This window comes from Strix aluco, chromosome 1, assembly GCF_031877795.1.
Source record: "Strix aluco isolate bStrAlu1 chromosome 1, bStrAlu1.hap1, whole genome shotgun sequence".
NCBI classification, from domain to species: domain Eukaryota; kingdom Metazoa; phylum Chordata; class Aves; order Strigiformes; family Strigidae; genus Strix; species Strix aluco.
In genome coordinates, this window is record NC_133931.1 from 65,981,167 (window position 1) to 66,002,168 (window position 21,002).

Below are 21,002 nucleotides of genomic sequence, written 5' to 3' on the forward strand. Positions count from 1 at the left end.
TAGAGACACAGCAAGTGCGAGGGGCTCCTTCCGCTGGCATTTCCATAATGTTATCATTCCCGTACCATCCGAGTATCTTTCAATAGTAAGTACATCACAAAACATGACTGACATCTGTAATAGGAGATTTATCCCATTCTTCCCGAGAGGGGGAGAAGCAGTGCAGCAAAGCACTTGTGGTATATGCTTGCTTGATTCTTTTTTTTAAAGGTAGGACATGATGATGCTATTTCTATATTGCCACTGTGCATATGAAATGAAAGTTTCTTGAGGGACCATGCTGAAATACCAGGGAAGTTACCATCCCTCTCCTGGCCCTGTGACCTGCTCTTCTACAGGATTCAACTAGTTGTTTTTCATTAATTTAACCATGTTCCTCCACAGAGGAACTTCTCCTTTCTCACAGATCTCCTCAGTAGGTAGCTATTTGTTTTAAGTATAAAAATATACCCAGCCTTGCCTGGGTAAGCCTAAAACTATGCCTCTAGTGTTGCAACGCCCAAAGAAAATATCTTGAGGACACACACAAAGCCTGTGGCAGAGAAAAGAATGAAAACAAACTTGCCGGGGTCTTTGGGATGAATTTATCCTAAAATGCCATGACTGAACATATATGGGTGTGTTAAAATCAAGGTAAGTATGATGAACCCTAGTGTTGGCTTTCTTAACTGGGCTGAATTAGTCTTGCTAGCTGGACTGTAGGAGCAACTAGATCCCTGTAGGCAGTCATGGCCTGTCCCTGTGGTCTGCTGATTCTCCTCTTCCATTTCTTTCACCAGAAGAGAGTTTTCTTTGCTCATCTTACTGTTTAGCAGAACAGAGAGGCCCTTGCACAGAGCTCATATTACCAATTCCTTTCTAATTTATTTACTGTTTATAAATAATTTAAGCTTACTAACACTCCACTGCTGCTTCTCTCTCCCCAGGCATGCTTTTATAAGTGAATTTGATCTCTGCTGGGACACACCACTGAAAGTATCTGAGGAAAATAAAAGGTCCTCTCTTTGCTCAGGGGATGAAGTGGGAGGGTGGGGAAACACACCTTAAAACTCGACATGGACATTGTCCAGAGTCGAGGTCTGTGCATGGTGACTGGCCCAACCAGGCTGGTCAAGTCTCTTCAGTCTGATGAAGAGGGGGCTAAGCACTGACTTGATTACAGGAGGTAAGTATATTCATAGGAAACAACTTTTTGGTAACTGAATGGCTTCTGGGGACTAAACTCATGGCAGGAGTCAATGGCTCTATTGTAGCATTTCAAATGTCACACCTCTGTAAAAGCACTGGGCTTGTAATGCACATGGGAGGGGAGATTGCCCTGGGGCGTCAGCACAAGTAATTAGGGAATAGGGTCATCATGTGGCTGTGGTAAGGCGGCAGGGCCACCTGAAGTTCATGCAGCATGTACAGCTTTGCTCGTGTGCAGGATGCTGGACGTGTGGACTGTGGTTGCTGGTGCTGGGCTCCATGTTGCAGAGCCCCTGGTGCATCAGGCCAGTGTCTTGCTCTCCCTGTGTCAAACGGCTGGGCATTTCACCTCCTGCTGTCCTGACACTTCCAATAGGTATAGGGGCACTTCCCTATACATCATAACAGGACACACAGATTCCATACAGGAACTTCTAAATTTCCATGCTGGGTTTCCCTGTTTAATTTCAACAACTGATTAATCCTGAGCAGTAATCTATGCCTGCTGGGAAGTTTATTATCTTTATTTTGAAAAACGATTAGGCTTTATTTTTAAAATATCAGTCACAAAAACACAGTGTGAGTCCCCTGCTTCCTGACAGCACTGTGTAGGTTGGCTTGCTTTCAGTGTAAGTGACAAAGGGCACAAAATAAAAATAACTTTCACTGGAATGGCTAGAACAGATAAGCTTTAGGGAGAGGAATGCTTTGATTTTAAATTAGATCCTAAAGTTAGCTGGATATGCTGCAATATAACGTAAGGGGGAAGCTTGCTGCGTGATCTGTAGGCTTTTGTGCTAGAGCTGTTGTAAGCTTTAGCAATAGCAATGGCTGGATTGTCCCACTGGATTCCTATTCCTAGGGAAAATTATCTAGATAGAAATCTTAGATGTCCTAATTAGAGAATCCTTAATGATACAGCATTTCTCTTTGCTATTTTCTAATCTGGGCTTCTTTATGTTACGAGAACTGTGTTTAGAAGTGGCTGGTGTTTGTGGTTTGTGCTCTGCTCCTGCATGTGAGCACAGCACCTGCCTTCTTGAGAGCCCTTGAGCTTTGCTGGAGGATTTGGGCATACCAAAGAGAAGGGGCCAGACCTTTTCAGCTCAGCCATTTGTGATGCCATGACACCTTCGGTAACATGCCCTGCTGTCAGAACTGTGCATTGCACTGCACTTACAGCAAGTAAGGAAAATGCTCAGAGGGACCTGGCCTGATGCAGTTCCCTTTCTACACTGCGTGACCTCATGTTTCCTTCAGCACGTCTACACTGTGGTTCTGCTCTGGGTTTTCATATAGAAATATCTGGCTCAGGCTCTGTGTGTCCACGTTGTAACTTTACATCTATGCATCTTTGACTGCCTTTTCAGTAGCTAACAGTGTGGTCTTTAAAACCTGAGGTTTGGTGCTGTGGGATGGAGCTAAGAGAACTATAATAGCTGCTGCGTTTGTTTTCTCTACTATGGAAGCCTGCAGTAACTATTTCAACTTGATCTAAGCTAGATCATGTCTCGTGCACTGCAACCCCTGGACACAACTAACTCACAGCTGTGATAGGGCAGGCAAAAGCAAAACCCTGTATGAGATTTGTGAACTCTTAAAAACTCCACCAGCAATACCATGGGTTTTTTAAATGGGTGAGATTTCAAGTGAAGAATTAAGACTCCACAAATGTTTAGATGCTGATTTTGTTTTATAGAACTATTTTCATGACAGTGATTGAAGATCTGAAAAAGATATCCATCCCCCTGCAATCTCTTCAAGACATTTAGTCTTCAAGAAGTAACAGCATTAACAATACCTAGTGATTCACTGAGTCTCTAGGTAAAACTGATTCCATTGTATTCAAATCCATAAAGTCCCCCTCCCGTCATAAAGACAAGGAAGAAAACTGAGAGGTGAATGTTACCACTGAGTTATCTAGGTGTTTAAATGGCAAACTAGCCCCAGGTCTTTGCTTTTTTACATTTGTTCAAAAATAGTAGTAGTCAGAATCAGCAAAAGTAAGGGACTTAGAAACAGCTGATGTCAAATTAAGAAACTATTTAGAACTTCAGCTCCACAGGCATTCACGTAATATCCCAGTCATCTTCTTAAAGGATTATGGAAATAAGAGGCAAAAGGTACAGCAGCCTTGGAAATTGAATTGCTTTGGCTGTTGGGAGGAGTGTTTGTGGGAGGTAATTAGCCTTGAAATCAAGAAGCAGCATCTCAGAAAATCTCTCTGTAAGCTTTGAAGTTCCTGGCTCTGTGATCTTTTCCACTTGGCAGAGGTCTAAGTTGGGGGCTTGAAGGGTCAGCAATGGGTGCAGTGGGGGAAAACCACACCTATCATAAATACACATCACAGTAGCACATCTCGATGCCCTCACTAACGTTCACAGAGACCGCTACTGTTCAGGGGGAAAGAAGGGAAAGGTGAAAAGGCAATTACCTTTCATCTTGATGCAAAACTCCCCCAATAGGTTTTCCAGTTCTGCTTCTATGGTACACATGTTCTGTGTTGGAAAAGAAAATAGTGAGATCAGACAAACCCTCTTGTTGCCTTTTTTTTAAAGGTCTATTTGGAAAGAGAAGCTTCTGCTATACAGCTGAAAGATATTTTGCAATAAAGTCAATCTGCCAGAACCATCCCTGCTGTTTAGCTAGGTCTGGCCCTAAAAATGGCAGCTATGCCTGCTCGTGCTGAAGCTAAATGTAACCCTGTGCCCTTCTTCTGTTGCGCCGTAATCCTCCCATTGGCAGAGGGCAGTTGTGACCCTTGAAGCGTAACCTGGTCCCTGTCCCAGTCCTCTCCAGTTGGGACATGTGCCAGCAGCAGCTCCATGTCAGAGTGGCTCTCAGCCTGTTTTTAATCTCTCAAGAAATGTGGACCACATTAAAAAAAAAATGACTGTGGGAGACGGGTACCGTAACCTTTCCAGTTCTTCCTTCAGATTTCGGAAGGATGTTACAGCCTGTGTGCTGGGGTGTTTGTGACACTATTAGACCCTTCTTCATCTACTAACTGTTTAATAAAATAGATGCTGATCACAGCAAGTAAAACAGGGTAAAATGCAGCAGATGTCTGTAAACACATGGGTTCCAGCCAACCTGCCATCCCAAAATCTGCAGGCTGGGGAGGACAAAGTTAGCATATATGTAGGTTTGGGGCATATTTATGTTGTTTCCTTGTGCAGCAGTTCCTGGGTATAACCCTGATCTCACAAAGCATAAACATTATTATTTCAAGGAACTCTCTGGGCCCATGTCACCTATCTCTGTAAGTCACCAGGTATTCATTTGAAGACAAACAAAGAAATAATCATTCCTCTTTGCTGATTTTGCTTTTAATTCTTTTATCTGGATGAAATTCTCCCTGAAATCAGTGGCGAAGTTCCCATGGCCCTCAAACAGTGTGAGAGTAAAAAGACTAAACTGATGAGAATGTACCTCCGTGTACTCCTTGTAACTCCTGTTGATTTCTGTTAAACTCTCTCGAGCTGCTTTGCTGGCAGGAGACATTGCAAAAGCTTGCTTCATTTTGCTGGCACCATCACAGAGACGTCTTTGGATACAATAGGCTTCATAAAGCTCATCCACCTAGTGGGAACAATGAGGGTGTATTGAAAAAAACCGGAGAAAACCCAACAAAATAAAGCCAACAAACAATGAAGTCATTTGCATTACAAGGAAACTCAGCCAAACTGTTAGATCCAGTGGAGGGGCTGAGCAATGAAGCTGTGATACTGTTACAGTCTATGAAAAAGAAACACAAGATAAAAATAACTTCCACTGTAAAAATCTCATCACAGCAACACTAGATGCTGCCAGCAATTCACCTGCTTGCCTCACATGCCTTAACCATTGCTACTCCCTTTCCCCCCGTCTGGGTAACGTACAATCGTAAGGGTAGGGCAGGCATGCAGCAAGCTTCTCAAATGTATCGGTGTGGAAGGGCTCTTTCAAAGGCAACTGCAACATCCACACTGCCAAATGGGCCTGGACGCGTTAAATGGCACATTTAAGAGGGCCAGCAATGTCTTCTGTATTGCTAACGTCAGCTGTGGATTGAGGCTGTTGCAATATTTGACTAATAGGTAGTATTGGAAGCAGGGAGTGATTTTTTGAATTCTCACTGCCCATCCTCCAGAAACTGGTAGTCATAGTCAGAATCAGCACAAACAAAGGGCTTAGAAACAGCTGAGGTCAAATTAAGAAAGTATTTTGAACTTTAGCCCCCCCAGGCAGTCACATAATTTCCTGGTCATCATCTTAAACTCCTCTAGCATGACTTAGGCACCCAACATTTTGTAAGCACTCTGGAAGTTTTATAAAACCTAGTCACACAGTGTTTAAAGTCTCACCTGGGTCTAGCTTCAGAGTGCAATGGATTTACATGTCTCATGCTTTGGTTTCCCTTTTCCCTCTAATCCCTGTACTGAATGTATACGTTTATTCCATCTAAGCTGTTTGGAGGAAGTCTACAGTGGTATAGCTGGTGTGTACATATGTATACATATGTGACCAGCTATGTATAGTGATATAGATTTATATAAACTTAATCTGCCAGATACAGAAGATGTAGGTTTTCTAACCTGACTTTATCAGGGTGAGGAGAAGGATAGGAACAGAAGAAGCTGTCTCTTCTTTCTGCTTCTAATATCCCTCCTAAGATAGGGTGATATTTGGTTTTTACTTAGAATAACGTTTTTCCTTTGTTATCTCTGACATCAAGTGATTGCCCTGTGCCCCATGGTGCTTGTTGCTCAGTAGTGGGTTTTCACAGCCTAATTTCTATGAAAGCATCCAGCACCTTGGCCTCCTCAGTCTACAACTTTATGCTGCTGCATTAGAGATGAGCCTGATGTGACAATCCAGGCGTGTTCCAAATCCCATTTTCCAAGCCTGCTTAACCTCTAACAAAAAGTAGCGTTGCTTATTTGTTTGGAATGGGACAGGTCTTCCTGACAGCTTCAAAGCCTTAGGTCGACTTGTACAAGGCCAGCTTGGATTCCTGATGGCCAAAGCCCCTGACTTGAGGGATCTCTAACCAAAACAGGGACTGCTGTGCAAAGTGAAAGAGTTCAGCAAAGAGAAATGGAGGCACAGGTAGCATTTTGCCATTTCAAAGTTACGAAAAAAGCTTCTTGGAGTCATATCCACTCCTATTTCTCTTGTGAGTCAGAAAGCTAAAGACAGCTACTATAAATAGCTGTCACTTGGTATTTACTTCTGCTATCAGGGTGAAGTGTTAACCCGGGGTTGATGTCCTGCCCTTGCCCATGCAAGCGTGGCTAGGGCATGCTCATCTGCCCCCCTAAATACTTGGGGTCTGCTGCCACGCATCCCGTTTTCCTCACTCTGGTTCCTGTACAGAGCAATGATGGGTAGATGGCAGAAGGCATCGTTGCTGCCCTGATTTGGTACAGCTGAAAAAGACCTTCTTCATCATTAGAGACAAAAATATTTCTTTACCTGTCCAAGCCTGTAAGCTTTAACACAGCACAGCTCCGTTCCTTTTGTCTCTGTTGCTGTGGGTTACGGAAAGTGAACTAATGTACTCGGCAAGCCTGAGTAATACTGACCAGCATTACCTCTTGCGTTTGGTGCTCTTCAGGCCTATTATAATCCCAGAAACCATTAGCTCTGAGCAGGATGGAGTGGGAAGGACTTGAATGGAAATGTTCTTTAAGCACTAATTTTGCCATTCATATTGCCAGCAAGAGAGAAGGTGGTTTGGGGAACAAAATTTCAGTCTATCGCCTTATGATTTGTTTTTTTTTTTTTCAGCTCCAAGAGTAAGCGAAGACTGAAATTAAAAGGTTTGGATGGGTTGTCATAATTGGAGCACTTCAAGCTGTGCAAACGCTTTTCAAATGACTCTCAAAAGACATTTCATCCATCAAAAATAATTCATTCTTTTGTCAGGCTCAGAAAAGCAACTAATCACTAGCAGATATGTTTATAACTAAGAGAACACACGCCATGGATTTTGTCCAGCTCTAAAATGTATTAGTATAAATCACAAGTACCTCTACTGAATATTCTCACCGATGTAATGAAGTGGATGTGGGCCCCAAACCATGCAGCAAAAGCATTAGCAGTGAAATCCAGGAATAAATCCAATCTAGCTGCTGCATACAGTAGAGACAACTGCTGAATTAAATTACTTTCAGATGCAACTCTCTTTCTACCTATAGTTTAACAATAAGCATGCAATGAGATAGATTTTTCCCAGCAAGCGCCTGACCCTATGTTCCCTCTGCACCTAAAGGCAGGCGGGAGTGTCTCCGGGCACGGCTGGACCTCGGGGGCTACAAACCACATGGAAACCCTTTCTTTGGCTCCAACCACCAGCCCATCACAGCAAAAATGCTGAATCTGGGAGAGGCTTCATCAAGGCGACCTCCCTGGTGCAGGGGGGTAACAGGAGGCCAAGGGTTTGTTTTCCTAATAACATAGGAGCAGATGCAGAAGAAAGATGATAGGAGTGCTCATTACCTTGCTAATGTGGAACTCCAGCCTTCTCATGTATCTTTCAACCGCCTTGATTTGCTGAAGGAAAGGAAGAGGCAGAGGGTGAGGCACATTTAAATAAATCAGTAAGACACCACCACGCTAGCTCTGCTTGGGTCTTCGGGTCCCTGTGAGGTTGAGAAACTCCTCCTTAAAACACGCAGGGTTTCATTGCCCGTGAATCTGGAATTAGCCGTCTCACCTTACTACCATTAATCTGCTGCTGAAAATGGAGCTCACTGACTCATGTACTTAATATATTTTTAAACAAAAAGAGTTTTTCTTTGATGGGATTTCCCTAGTTTTTTGAATTCTTAAAAAAAAAAAAAATCAGAGCTTTTTTAGCCCAAAATATAGTATCTTCAGTACTTTGAAAACCTGTATTAAAATTGATTGGGGTTTGCATTTCAAAATCCATTCTCTTCCTCAGGAAACTGTTTTTGACAGCAAAACCAAGCTTGGCATTTTGACTGAAAAAAAGCCAAACTTGTTCAGGAAACATTTTTGAAAGCTTTCCTTTTGTTTCACTCAAATTTTCCTGCGGGGAAAATATTTTAAATTTTTCAATTTTTCCTTCCCCAGAACTGGCAGGAGCAGGGATGAGCCAGGGCTCGACCCGGCTCCAACAGGCACTCTGGTGCCCCTGCCAGCCTCCCACCCACCGAGAACTGGCAGGGCGAAGTTACACAGGGTGATGGATTTAACTGCTGGCAGCTGACAGAAATAGGTCTCACTCCTCTGCCTCCCTCTTCCCCTGGCAGGGGTCTGCCTCCTTCCCTGTGACCAGCCCGGAGCCAGTTTAACTCAACAGACCCCGGGAAAGGGCTGATGGGGTAAGTTTGATGCTGGGTTAGTGAGCACAGCTTGCTGGCGGAGGTGCCTGGCAAGTACCAGAGCCCCTGGGAAGAGGAGGGTAGTGGGACTTCTTCCTTTGCAAATGCAAATTGTCAGATAACTTCTCCTTCAATGGCAGTGGCCTGGGTAGTATGGTCTGGCTGAGAGAGGCTTCCCATGCCAGCTTCGTACACTGTACAGATACTAACGCTTGCTTGCAAAACCAGTCTCAAAGGGAGTAACGTACCTTATCTAAATCATACAGGACTCCCTGCAACAGAAAACACAAAACTGTGATTAATTTTGCAACATAGCAGCACCACGAGAAAGTAATGTTTGTCAGTCAATAGAAATCACAAACAAGACCAGGTCTGGAAGGGAAGAAGAGCGTCAGTGCAAATTCCCTGTATCCCGCTCCCACCCTCTGGCTGCTCCAGCACCTTGAGAAGGTTACTGTGCATCTGCACGATGAAAAAACGTGACACGTACCAGGCGTGAGTTTCTTTTCATGTCTTTTAACTGAGTAGTCAACTTATCCAGCTCTGTCTGGTGAACTTCCAGATACTCGCTGCAAACACAAACCAGAGAAGGGATGCATGAGCTCTGCAGCACATACCAAGCTGGCTGCTGACCATCCTAAAAGAAAATCTGTGCAACAAATGGCTTTCCTCATTGGATGAGTTTTCAGACAAAAATTCATTTCCATTGATCTATCCTAAAAGCAGCTCCCTACTGCCTTTTTGGGAATAAATAGAAGCTCAGTGTTCTCCTTATGCTGAACAACAGTTTCAAGTAAGCCAATCTGCTGCTTAGTTTATGGACTGGTGCCTTCCAGTCACTGCCCTTGTATCTGGCTGGTAAAAGCCCCGTTATCATCTGGGAAGTTATCTTAAAGGTGATACAAGCCTCTGATAGGACTCTAGGAAATCTGGAAGAAAAAAAAAATCTAATGTTGAAATCCCAGCCTCTAGGAGCTTTCCTAGCAATTTGAGTGGATTTTGCCCCCTGTACTCCTGTTTCCCGTACAAATATTTCAGATCCTAAGTGTTACAATCCAGGCTCCAGTACCTATATGTTCCTCTCCTATGATTAAGGATCCCTGTCCTGTGATATGTTTCTCTAGGATCTAAAATGTCACAGAAAGCTTCAATCAACAGGCAGAAAAAAGACTCTTACTCCAGGCCATTCTTCAGGGCTCGGTAGACCTCTTCCATCCTTTTAGGCTGAGGCTCTTTGGGTGTGGTGCTGTTCTTATGGCCCAAATTATGCATTTTCTTCACCTTCGCTTGGGGCTTCTTGAGTGCAGAGGAATTTTCAATAAAGGAGTTACACCTGCAAAAAGAACATTAAAGAGGAGGAAACCCCTATAAATCATAATGATCTCAAAGGACTGTAGCTTGAAGAAATCTTCTGATATTATCTCTGCTAGCAGAAACGAATCTGCTTCTGTGCCTGCCAGTTAAGGGACTGCATTTGTTTACAGGTTAAGAGATCTGAGCAGTCTGGGACATGCGCTGTCGGCTTTTGATGTGCCAGTTGCCTTGCCTAGATATGAATGCTGGTCTGGAAGTGCCAGGCTGAGTCTGAGGCTCATCAGACATTTCCCTCTCTGTCTTATACCATGCCTGTCCTGCCTCACATTGCTCAGCCACAGCCATAAAAGGGCTGAGCTACATCCAGGTGCTAAAAACAAAGGGGAGCCCAGATAGTCTCAGGCGTTAAGCCTGGGGGCTCCTAAGGAAGATCTGGGCTCAGTTAAGAGCATGTCTGGAGGACAGCATCATGCCGCTGGTCCTGAACATGGACCACAGGTAGCTCTGTAGGGCAACGGGAGGATAGTTGTGCTGCACACATGTGCTTCTCTGGTGACTCTGCTGGGGCTAGGGCAGCATCTAACAACCATCAATGACTTGAGCTGACAATGGGAGGCAACCCTTTGCCTGCAATTCCTCCTCAACTGCTAACTGGTGGTCTGGCACTAAGATACTTTACACAAGTTAAAATTAATTGTGAAGTAGCCTCTGGGGGCATCAGGGACATGATGATTTGGTAAGTGTCTGACTCAAAGCCCCAAGTCCTGTCTAACTAAAGGGCCATGCAAGGAAAGGCTCTGCAGCCGAGGTCTGCCCTGTTTCCAGCAGGACATGAAGGCAGCCCTGCAAGGGAAACAGAGTTGTTTTGAATTCACAGCAGCGTGGCAATGAGAAAACTGTCTTTTAGGTAGCAACGGTCTTAAATTGGGAGTGGTGGGAAGTGTATCATGTTCCCGCACATTTCACATGTTGAAAAGATCACTGCGTAAATTAGTAAATTAAAATGATTCTCTGAAATTCTCTCACAGCTCTGAGACATGTGAGGAAGCCCTGCCATTAATGGGGAAGAGGCAAACGGGCACTTGGTAGCTAAAGCAGAGGGTAACAGCTTAATTATACAAACGAGAGAGAGCGAGAGCGAGAGAGAGCGAGAGTGAGAGAGAGCGAGAGCGAGAGAGAGAGAGAGAGAGCACGCGCACGTAGCAGACTTTTTTCTGCAATCGGAGAGAATGCAGTCCTCTCTCGCCTCTTTTCCACCTTCACCCTCCCTTAGGGCCTGATTAGGAAATTCCCCTTAGAGAGCACAGTACTTGCCTGGAGCGTCTCTCCTGAAGCCCGCTGAAGCCAGCGAAGGACTGGCTTCTAATAATCCCATTAGGACCTCCTGGAGAGAATGAATGCGATCCTATTGACATGATTTCGGGGAGCCTGTAAGATACTCCTGAAAAACAATAGAAAGCAGGTCAGTGATGATGATGGGTAAGAGGCAGGCAGTGAGGCCAGGACTGCCTGGTGCCCATCAGACGTGGGGAAGGGTAACTGATTCCTACAAGTGGTCGCGAGCCAGGGCACAAATCTGTTTGCATTGCCAAATCATCCTACCTCAAAAATAAAACCGTCCTATTTTCCATTCTGACTTACGGCCCAGGGTCTACTGAAATGTGCTGGAGACACAAAGCGGGTCTGGATGTGGGACTAGAAACCAGATGCTTCAGAGTGCTAATCCCAATGCCACCCCTGATTTCTGCCATGCCCAGCATGCTTCTTCCCCAGCCCTGGCATCCCCATGTGCTACATCAGGGTGTCCTGGAGATTATTTTGGGAGTGTGCAGAGCTCGTCAGGCGCTCTCACCATCACTGTGAAGTGTTATTACGTGTATTAAAATAAAAAAAAGAGGGTTAATTCAGCATGAATCAAGTCCTGCAGCTCCTCTTTGATCCTTGCTTGTTTTCTCTGTGGCTGTTTCCGCCTGGCCACTGAGAAGGAAGATGCAGTGGGTGTACACGCAGCCATGGCATGCTGTGATGAGAGAGGGATGCTCTCCACCATGATGAGAGTCAAGTAAACAAGCTCCAGGCACTGTATGATCTGCATTTCATGTGTTCAGTGGGGCTCAGCACCCCGGGAGGAAGCACTTGCTCTGTCTGCGCTCATTTCCAATGCTTAGCTCAGCATCTGCACCAGACTAAAGTGGTTTCAATCTGCCCATAAAGAAATGGCAAACAAGTGCCATAGTTCACAATAGCTCCATCAGCTTGCTGCTGCCAGGAGGGGACAGGGGGATGTCTCCCCTTTCCTTTCTTCCTTGCTCTGCTGTCTTCCGTGTCCCAACCCTGGCGTTCACTGTCCTTGACAGACAATGAAGCAGACTTTTATGCTGCCTTGGTTTTGTGTTTCTCTGGTGAGATGAATGGCCTCACCAAGCCATCTGAGGAGTGCCACAGTCAGCTGAGGCCAGGCAGCAGAGCAGGGAGCAGGAGGGGAAGGGGAATGCTGGAGAAGAGGGCACTGGTCCTCAGGTGCTGCCAAGGACTGGCTTCTCTGTCTCGCAGGACCCATCCTCTCACCGCCTCCTTCCTTCCCGGGGTGCCAGCACAGCTGCTAATGCCATTGCACTGTGAAATGAATTGAGAAACTAGGCCAGCTTAAAAATAACCTGACAAAAAATGAAAAAAAGATTATTTTTTTCATTTTTAAAAGCTGGACCCAGCCTGCCCCATGCCTCCAGTTCATTTCACTACAACAGCTGCGCCGAGGGGTGAGTTTGGTGCTGTAGCTGATGGCATGATGAAGCTTGCCTACAGGCAACGGAGCTGATGCTCTGTGAAACCGTGACCTGTGGGGCTGAGGGCCTGACAGCCAGTTTAACCACCCTCTCATCCCCACAGATGAGAAATGATCATGAGCACCCAAAAAAAGCAGCCACTTGTGAAGACCAGAGATTTGCAATGTAAGACCTCACAACTGATAAATATTTAAGATAAGTACCAGAGCTACAAGGTGCCTGCACAGCAAACACTCACTGGAGAAAGCAAATACATAGGGAGATGTTGTGTACCATCCAGTTATGTTTAATTTGTAGTGCTAAGCTGGGCAAATACTCTTTGAGGTGGCAGTAGGTGTCATGGCAAGCTACTGCTTCTCTGTGGAGAGGACTGCACTGCCCCAGGAGCTGCTTTGTCAGGAATATTTCTGCAAGAGCTCTGCCAGAAATACTTCTTCCAATCCCAGCATCGCCACCACTATTGGTAATGTGAAGTTTTCTCTATTGCATGACCAAAACTGCATACATCTGTATGTATTGGAAGTAAGTGCTGCACCCTGTGACTGGACAGCCCTCAGAGATACTACCTGGGCTGCAATTAAGGTGAGTTTTCTCCTCCACTGTGGCCAGCAGATAACAGTGCTCCACCATTCATGTCCCTGGCTAAGCTCAGACACAGTGTTGAGCCAGTTTAACCACAGCGAGGATAAACCTTTTGGATAGAGAAGTTGCTCCCAGGCAGTCCCGGGCTGTGAGCACCTGCACTGGGCAGAAACCCACGGCCAGGAGAGATGGAGGAAAGGGAGAGGGTGGGAGCAAGAGGGGCTTAGGAGCAGCCGCTCCTGGGAGGCTCAGGAAAAACCACAGTGAGCACGAGCTTTGGCTAACTCGCACAGGAATAAACATGCTCCAGCCACGGCCGGAGATACTTGAGTCTTTGGTCAATGAGAGCCCAAATTTGGCCCTCCACTCACCCCTGGCTTCTTAAGGCTCTCAGCACACCTCTGCAGAACTGAGCTCTGCACCAGCACTTGACAGAAGCCACTTTGCAGCTTCCAGGGTCAAACCTCGCATCCCTGCAGACAGTACAGCACCCACCAGCGCCAGCTGACGTCTAACACTCCAAACCCCATCAAGAACCAGCTCCCAAGAGACAAAGCAGAAACCACCCAATCATAGTACTCTGGGGGTCCGAGCAGCAAGTTCCCTTTGGTTTTGCAAATAACCTTAAGACATTTAGGCTGGGTGCTGTATGCTCCCATTTGCATACAAAGATTTGCATTGAAAGTTGGGTCCAGAGTGCCAAAGAGCAGAAAATCTCTTGCAAGTGTTCAGCAATGGCATCATTTGACAGGATGATTAACACACACTCTGACAGCATCTGGAGACTTTTGAGGGTAGAAGCTAAACAACACTGACAGTCAGAGGAGATTTAACTGTATAAACATCAGCCATTCATCAAAAAATAAGAGGAATAAAACCAAACTTGAAGTTGGGTGCTAATCATGACCACATTGGCTATAAAAATGCAATTACTTTAGATTCAAAACTCTTGTCAAAATGAGTATCTTCTGTATTAATGTGAATGAAAAGATGAATGGGTTTCGCTCTGAACAAAATCTTTGTGTCCATGTGTGACTGTGTGTAGACACACTGGAAGTGTGCCAGTTTTCCTTTGGGGAAACTTAAAAAATTAATAATTTTGGAAAAGGAATTTACTGATTTCTTTTCTTTATTTTGCTCAAGCACTCGGATGGCTTTGCAATGCCTTAGTACCCAAGACTTTCCTCAAGATACCAGAAGGAAGTGTGGAGGAAATGCAATTGAAATGCAAATTGAAGACCTGGCTGGAGCTTTTGCTTTGCTTTTGCATAAAATGGTCAGAACTCAGAGCCCAGATAGGCTTGTACTCTCTCTATACATATTATATATAATCTTGGTGATTAATGTATGTTTAATTTCTGTACGGAAGAAAACTGTGATAAAAGGAGGTAACAGAGTCAGAAGCAATGAAATCTCACAGTTCTGTTTAGTTACTTTTCAATTCCTCAGGTTAGAGGTTGACTCTATTGTACAAACACAATCTGTTTTTAAGATTTAAACTTATATGGCTGACATCTCAGATACTTCCAACTGACCTCACAAAAATCACACTGACTCTGCCTAGCAGCAGCAGCCCCTTAGCCCAGATTCACATAGACAGTGGCTGGATACAGGCACCACATCGATGGATTATTTATGATACCTTCATCTAGCAAATACAGTTCGAGCGATGAGCATTTGTCACACTGCTGTAATATACTTTGTGGAGGGGGATTTATTTTCCTGTCTCTTAAACCATTCACAGAACCTACCTCTGAATTTAATAATACAGTTGTATTCTGATTATATGCATAGATGTAGCTACAAGTATAATTTCAATAAGGTTCAGTCCACAAGGACTTACCCAGATCTCTTGCTGTCTTGACCGGTATCCCTACAGATGAACACTAAGGGATTTTAGTGCTACTCCAATGTAGTGATCAAGTTTCTAAGTCTGCATTTATACTTAATGTGATATAATGCTACAGTCTTCTAGATACAGCATACATTTTTCTCTCAGTATAAAGCATATTGCACATCTAAAATGGTATTAAATGCTTTTGAGATTTGAGAGATCCACCTCAGCAGTGGCTGCAATGAGCATGCTGACATTTTAAAATCTATACAGCCAACAAACCACTGATGTTTCATTTTAAAAGTGACCAGTCTGCTTACTGCTAATATAAGCCTGCGCTGTGCAGAAACACAATTAATATAATTAGTACTGCCTGTACTAAGTGCACGGCAGTTGAATGATGAGCCCATCAGTGAGTTGAGGGATAAGGTGAAATCCTATCAGTACTCTTTCTCTGCCCTATTCACCGACAGCTTGCAGCAGGGAATGGCAGATAATTGACGATGTCTCTGTCTCCAGGGAAATAAAAGTCCCCTCTCCCAGCTCTCCTTTCAGTTTGGAAAGAGAGAAACAGCTGAGCCTGAGCTAATGAGAGGGGAAGGGACCACTGAGCCCATCACTTCCACAGGGCTGACCTCTCTTCATCACCCTCAGCATGGATCTCCACCTCCCATAATGCCAAAATATTTGATAAACTATGTGGACTTCAATCTGAACTAAGAAAAGGGAAATTCAGTCAGAAACACATTTGCTAAATCTAGCCTGACTTTTGCATGGTCCCTTTCTGTTTGCGTTTTCCCAATGATCGATCTGGAGAAGATATTTTTTTGTTCATGACATGATGAGGGGAAATAGTTTTGTTAAACATGTGCTAGCAACCATGTAAAGCTGCAGTAAATATACCAGTGGTGATGACGCCCTTGATTCCTCCTGTTCTCTCCTTGCAGCAGCTACAGTTTTGGCTCTGGGTCTAGGGTTTGCTGTAGGGTGCTAGGGAGCTGTCTGCAGTTGAGGGTTCATGGAATAGAGGCTTTGAGGACACTTTGGGATTATGTATAATCCTCGATTAAATGGGAGTGTGGGGTAGGACTCAATGACTGAAAGGATCCTTGATAATCCTTTGTTCCTGTATTATTTTTTTGTGTGTGACACATGTTTCAAGGTGAGATGGTTTGTATGTTGTTCATTCTGCTGATCGGTGGTCTGCAGGCTGTCCATTGAAAATTGATGATAATTATTCAGGTTAAGGTAAACTGAAGGGGTCCACTAAACTGATGCAAGTGGATGGCTACAGAAGTGAACTGATTCTGTTTTGCATGCTAGGAACATTTCTTACCTGCAAACCTGGGGTATGTCTAACAAATGAACTGGTATCTTCTTGAATAATAAAAGAAAAGAGTATGTTCTCCTCTCATCTATGTCAAGGCCTACGCTCTGCTTATCTGACTAGCTGGCCACCTTACAAAGGTAAAAACTTTTAATTGCAATAAAATCACATTTAGGAGTGTGCATCTCCAAAAGAATAAATCCAATAAGGGAAGAAACTGATTATACCCTAGAAGTCACGTCCTCCTCCCAGCCAGCCAATTTGTTCCGCTTTGCTCTCATAAACCCAAAAAGCACAATTAAATTCTAAACCTACTCAGGCTCAGTTCAATGCTAAGCTCATTCAGTACACCTTCATCTGGTGTCCCTTGTTTCTGCAGCCTAAAGTCTAGTCATTTTTAATATTTATTTTCCAACTTCTTCCTTCTGACATAATTGAATCGCCCTGGCAATATGGGGCCAGCATGGCCAGTAGCCCAAATAACCACCTGGAATTTATGGTTTCCATGTTCCCTAGACTCCTAGAAGGCACAGAGGTATGCATCTTGGATGAGATTGTAGACATTCTTGTGGATGGTTTTTTAACATAAAAATTTGACAATAATATATGGGTAAGAGCACTCAGGAGCATTATAAAAACTTTCACAAGAAATTTAATTCTTGCACAAGAGTTTTTACACTTTTAGGACAAAACTGTTGGGCATTAGTGCACAGGCTCATAAGTCCCGGATGTGTTGGGAACATTTCTATAGGACAGGATCTCCTGGAAGCACCTATAGAAGGGTGTCTTCTGTTGGTCATTGGATTACATGAATTACAACTTTCATGGCACATTTTATGCTCCCAGTGATTGGGCTGCTCCTTCCTTGTGCAGGGTAGCATTTGCCAAAGTTGTACAGACATGTGAGCTCCATCTGAAGAACTATTCTTGGTTGCCAGAACAAAATCATGTGCATTTGTTCCATCAAAGTCCAAGACTATGAGATATTCCTAAATAGCAGCATATGGCTATACTGACAAGCACACTTCCCAAGCCTACATCAGCCGGTGAAAGGCCAGCAGATCTGTGAGCTTCAAATGTTAATTTTAGCGTACAGAAAAGCCACGTGGGCTTACCAGCATGGCTGCGGAGAGCAGTATTGCGCAGAGAAGGAGCTATAGCCAAGACAGCTCCCTCTCCTTCAAATGGGAGATGTGGGAGCACCCAGGTCAACTTGGGTGGGCATCAAAGCCGTTGGTAGCCACGTATTCCTGTCCCAGCACAAGGAGGCAAACTTCTGCCCCATCTCTTGCAGCAACAAAAAACTTAGTTTAAACCACCACAGCTCATTCTGCCCTTGCTGGCAGACTGAGGTGGGTCTCCTCCCCCACCATTCACATCCAAGTCTCACCACCGACTACCCAGCAGAATCCCTCTGAAGGCTTGTGCTCACTTTCCACTGATGGCTTTATCTGCGTCAGTGACGTCTGCAGTGATTCTTTCTTTTATTACTCGTATTTCAATACCTTCAGTTTGGGTGGTTTCAATTTTTACAATGCACAAAGAAGTGTTTATGCAACTCACGCATCTTTTATAGCTCTACTTAAGACCATACCTGGGAGCTTTACTTTGTCATGCAGAAATCCCTGCGAGTGAGCACAAGGCGCCGTTACCTGTTTCTAATAAATGAAAATGTTAGCTTTGGGTATTTTGGTACCAAATTTTAGCTTTTGTTTCAAATAATATTTTTCCCAAGACTCGATACTAATAGCAAGACTTGTACTCTGTGGTCTCATTTCCGTAAGAACATTTTTTATGTTGTATGCAAGGACATTTTCAACTCAAATGCTACAGTATTTGCTAGTTCATCACTAGACACCCTGAGCAGAAACACAAATTGTCTACCATCTGGAATAGCTCATGCTGTTTGTTCTGCTCCTCCTACCCAAACTGGATGAAGTACATAAACCAAAAAGCAATAGTAATAGTAAGAAAAAAGCTAACAGTCCAGGTCAATAGCAAAATGGTAAAGAATATGTGGCTGTAAATGTATAGTACCCGATACCTGATGCTCCCACCCCAGTATAGCTCCATAAATTCAGTAAGCATTGGTTGTCTTTCACACCAGTCTAGGTGCCAAAGTCAGTGTGGGGACTTTTAACTTAATCTTTTATTTTCACTGTAAAACATGCTTTGGCTCTAACTCTCATCACCTCACTAGCACAGAAATAATGGCTGGCGGTGGCTAAGGTAAAAGCAGCACCCCTTCTGTCTTGTACCACGATTAGCTTTCTTCCTGCCTTTTTTGTAGCTACTCTTTCACCAGAGCTCTCGGTACATGCCCTGTTTCCCCCCGCCAGGGAGCCACAAACTGTCCTTTCCTCTGCTTAACCTCCCCTCACAGAAACACCTCCAGCACTGCTCCTTACCCTTGGTATAGCACATGCTGAAAACATAAGGAGAGGGAAATGCAAATGAGTTATTTCACTGTAATAAACCCAAGGAAAATAAATTTGATCCTAAATGGCTCCCGCACACGACAGATGGGCTCGTGGTAGCTGACCTCCTTTTTTTCAGTTCCAACATTTGTTTCGCGCTGGCAGCTGGCGTGAGCGTGTGCACGAGGCCACGCAGTGCCCTCCCTAATGCTGTTCCCTTACAGTGCTAGAAACACAGAGCAATCATATTCAGCTGGCATTAGTGCAGACAAGCAAAATTTGGTATGTAACAGTACGTACGAGTGTGGCTGAGGGATCAGAATCCGTTCATCTAATTAGATTTGACGTTCATTCATTTCAAACCCACTCCGGTATGCAGAATTATCTTTGATTAGAAGTCAACTCCAATACTACTCATCATTGATTACTCTTTATGTCAATTAAATATTTAATTAAAAACAAAGCCCCCTGTCAGTCAAGTGCCAGCAAATAATCTAAAGAAAAGGCATTTCTGAAAATCAACCAAGAATGATCTTCTCATGCTTTATACCCACCTCGCACCAAATCTGTAACAGCAGTTCAGCGTGAGTGACCTGTGCAAGTAATGCATCACGCTGCCATTTTGGCAGCACTACGCAGTAGTAAAGGTGGAAGGCTTTGTGCTGCTCCATTATCCATCCCTATATTAGGAGATAAAACTACAAGGAGTGATCTTGTGAGAAGTAGTAAGACTAGCAGGATGCAAAACAGGCTGTGGGAATTACTCTGTCTAGCAGCAGCCTGGCTACTTCTCTACCTCTTTTGGCATGTGCCGCTGAACACTGCCTGGCTGACCATACATGTTGGGTAGAATTTCAATTTCCTAGCTCAGATCACAAAAAGTGATCAACCTATTCTGCACTTTTGCAAGCAGCAGCAGTAGGGGAGGCCTGCGAAATCATGAGTGGTGCTGGTGGTCTCCCTTGTCCCTTACTGAGCATTTGGATGAGCCCATGAGTAAGATCTGAGAACAAGTAGGGTAAGTCAGACCTGATGTCAATAAATGCAACTCTGGTGGGAGTCTTTTGACAAAATCCATGATGACTCTGAGCAGTGACCTAAATTTGTGTGTCAAGTATAAGCCGTAGAGTGGCTTCACTTTCTCAGACTGTGTAAGAGACGAACATAAAAACCTTCTCACTGGCAGGAGAGAAAAGCAATGACCCAACAGTGTTTAATATAAAATCATCTTTAAGAGTGCTGCTTTCTTTTATTACTTTGCACCAGTATTTCTGCTGTTTACAACCCTCATTTAATGCAGATGGCAGCAGCATGGGCAAGGACAGCAAGCCAAGGCTACTACCTCTTTGTATCCGCAGGAAAGTAAATGCATCAAGTAAACACATGTAGGATGGTTTAGGTAACCAGTGGGATGCTCTAGTGATTAGTTGTTTCGCTTCGACCAAGACAGACAAACTGTAGCTGTACTCCGTATGCACTCCAGGTACGCTCTAATATAAGCATGAGTGAGCCAAATTAAACAAATAAGACAGGCATTTCATCCCTGAAAGGCAAGTAAAACATCATTGTTGTCAAATCCTTTCAGTTGCTAATGAGACACAAACACTTTGCTGCTCCTCTTTAAATATGTGGGATTAGGGTGACTTAAAATGCCTTGGATATTTATATGATCGTTCTATTTCAACGGGTGTCTTAGTGGCACATTGCTCACTAAAATATTGTTGAAGATGCATCGCTACATGTTTTAGGACAGGAGATCTCTAAAGCTGGACATTCTTGTCCTAGATGTGAGTACTGCAGCAACAGATGTATTTAATCTTTTTGGCACCTCACAAGTGTGGCCATTTCAAGAGCATTGCCATAAAAGTCCTGTGTTACTTCATTTATATTTGGCTATAGCATGTGTCTGAAGCTTTCTTCTAGTACATCAAGTGGTTGAACACTGTCCATGCACAACCAAGAGTGGCTGCGTGCTCTGATGTAACTGTCTTGTCTCTTGGCTTTGGTTCATTTAAATTCAAAACTTGAATCTCATGCTAAAGAAGATCTTAACATATATGACTTCTAAAACTTTTATTTAAAGTTATGGAAGAGGTTATTATTCTTCTGACTAAAATCTTTTAAATTTTAAAAACTCTCAAAGGCGTAGGAGGCAACAGTGCACATCTAATATCATCAATAGCTTAAACTTCCCCCAAACCACCACCATCTTCTCTAGCCAGG

The 21,002-nt window shown here is 44.0% G+C and overlaps 1 protein-coding gene across 3 annotated transcripts in view; it reads right to left on the reverse strand.

The window, feature by feature from the left end:
- RIPOR2 (RHO family interacting cell polarization regulator 2) overlaps positions 1 to 21,002 on the reverse strand; it is a 69,267-nt gene that overhangs the window by 23,829 nt on the left and 24,436 nt on the right. For all 3 annotated transcript variants that reach the window (XR_012623171.1, XM_074823382.1, XM_074823373.1), the window contains exons 2-8: positions 11,148 to 11,274; positions 9,697 to 9,852; positions 9,010 to 9,088; positions 8,768 to 8,791; positions 7,672 to 7,725; positions 4,621 to 4,770; positions 3,623 to 3,686 (exon numbers count right to left, since the gene is read on the reverse strand). Coding sequence is in view for 2 of the 3 variants with exons in the window: in XM_074823382.1 (XP_074679483.1) it covers positions 3,623 to 3,686; positions 4,621 to 4,770; positions 7,672 to 7,725; positions 8,768 to 8,791; positions 9,010 to 9,088; positions 9,697 to 9,852; positions 11,148 to 11,274 (654 nt within the window). In the remaining variant the exon portion in view is untranslated. The remainder of the gene's footprint in view (positions 1 to 3,622; positions 3,687 to 4,620; positions 4,771 to 7,671; positions 7,726 to 8,767; positions 8,792 to 9,009; positions 9,089 to 9,696; positions 9,853 to 11,147; positions 11,275 to 21,002) is intronic.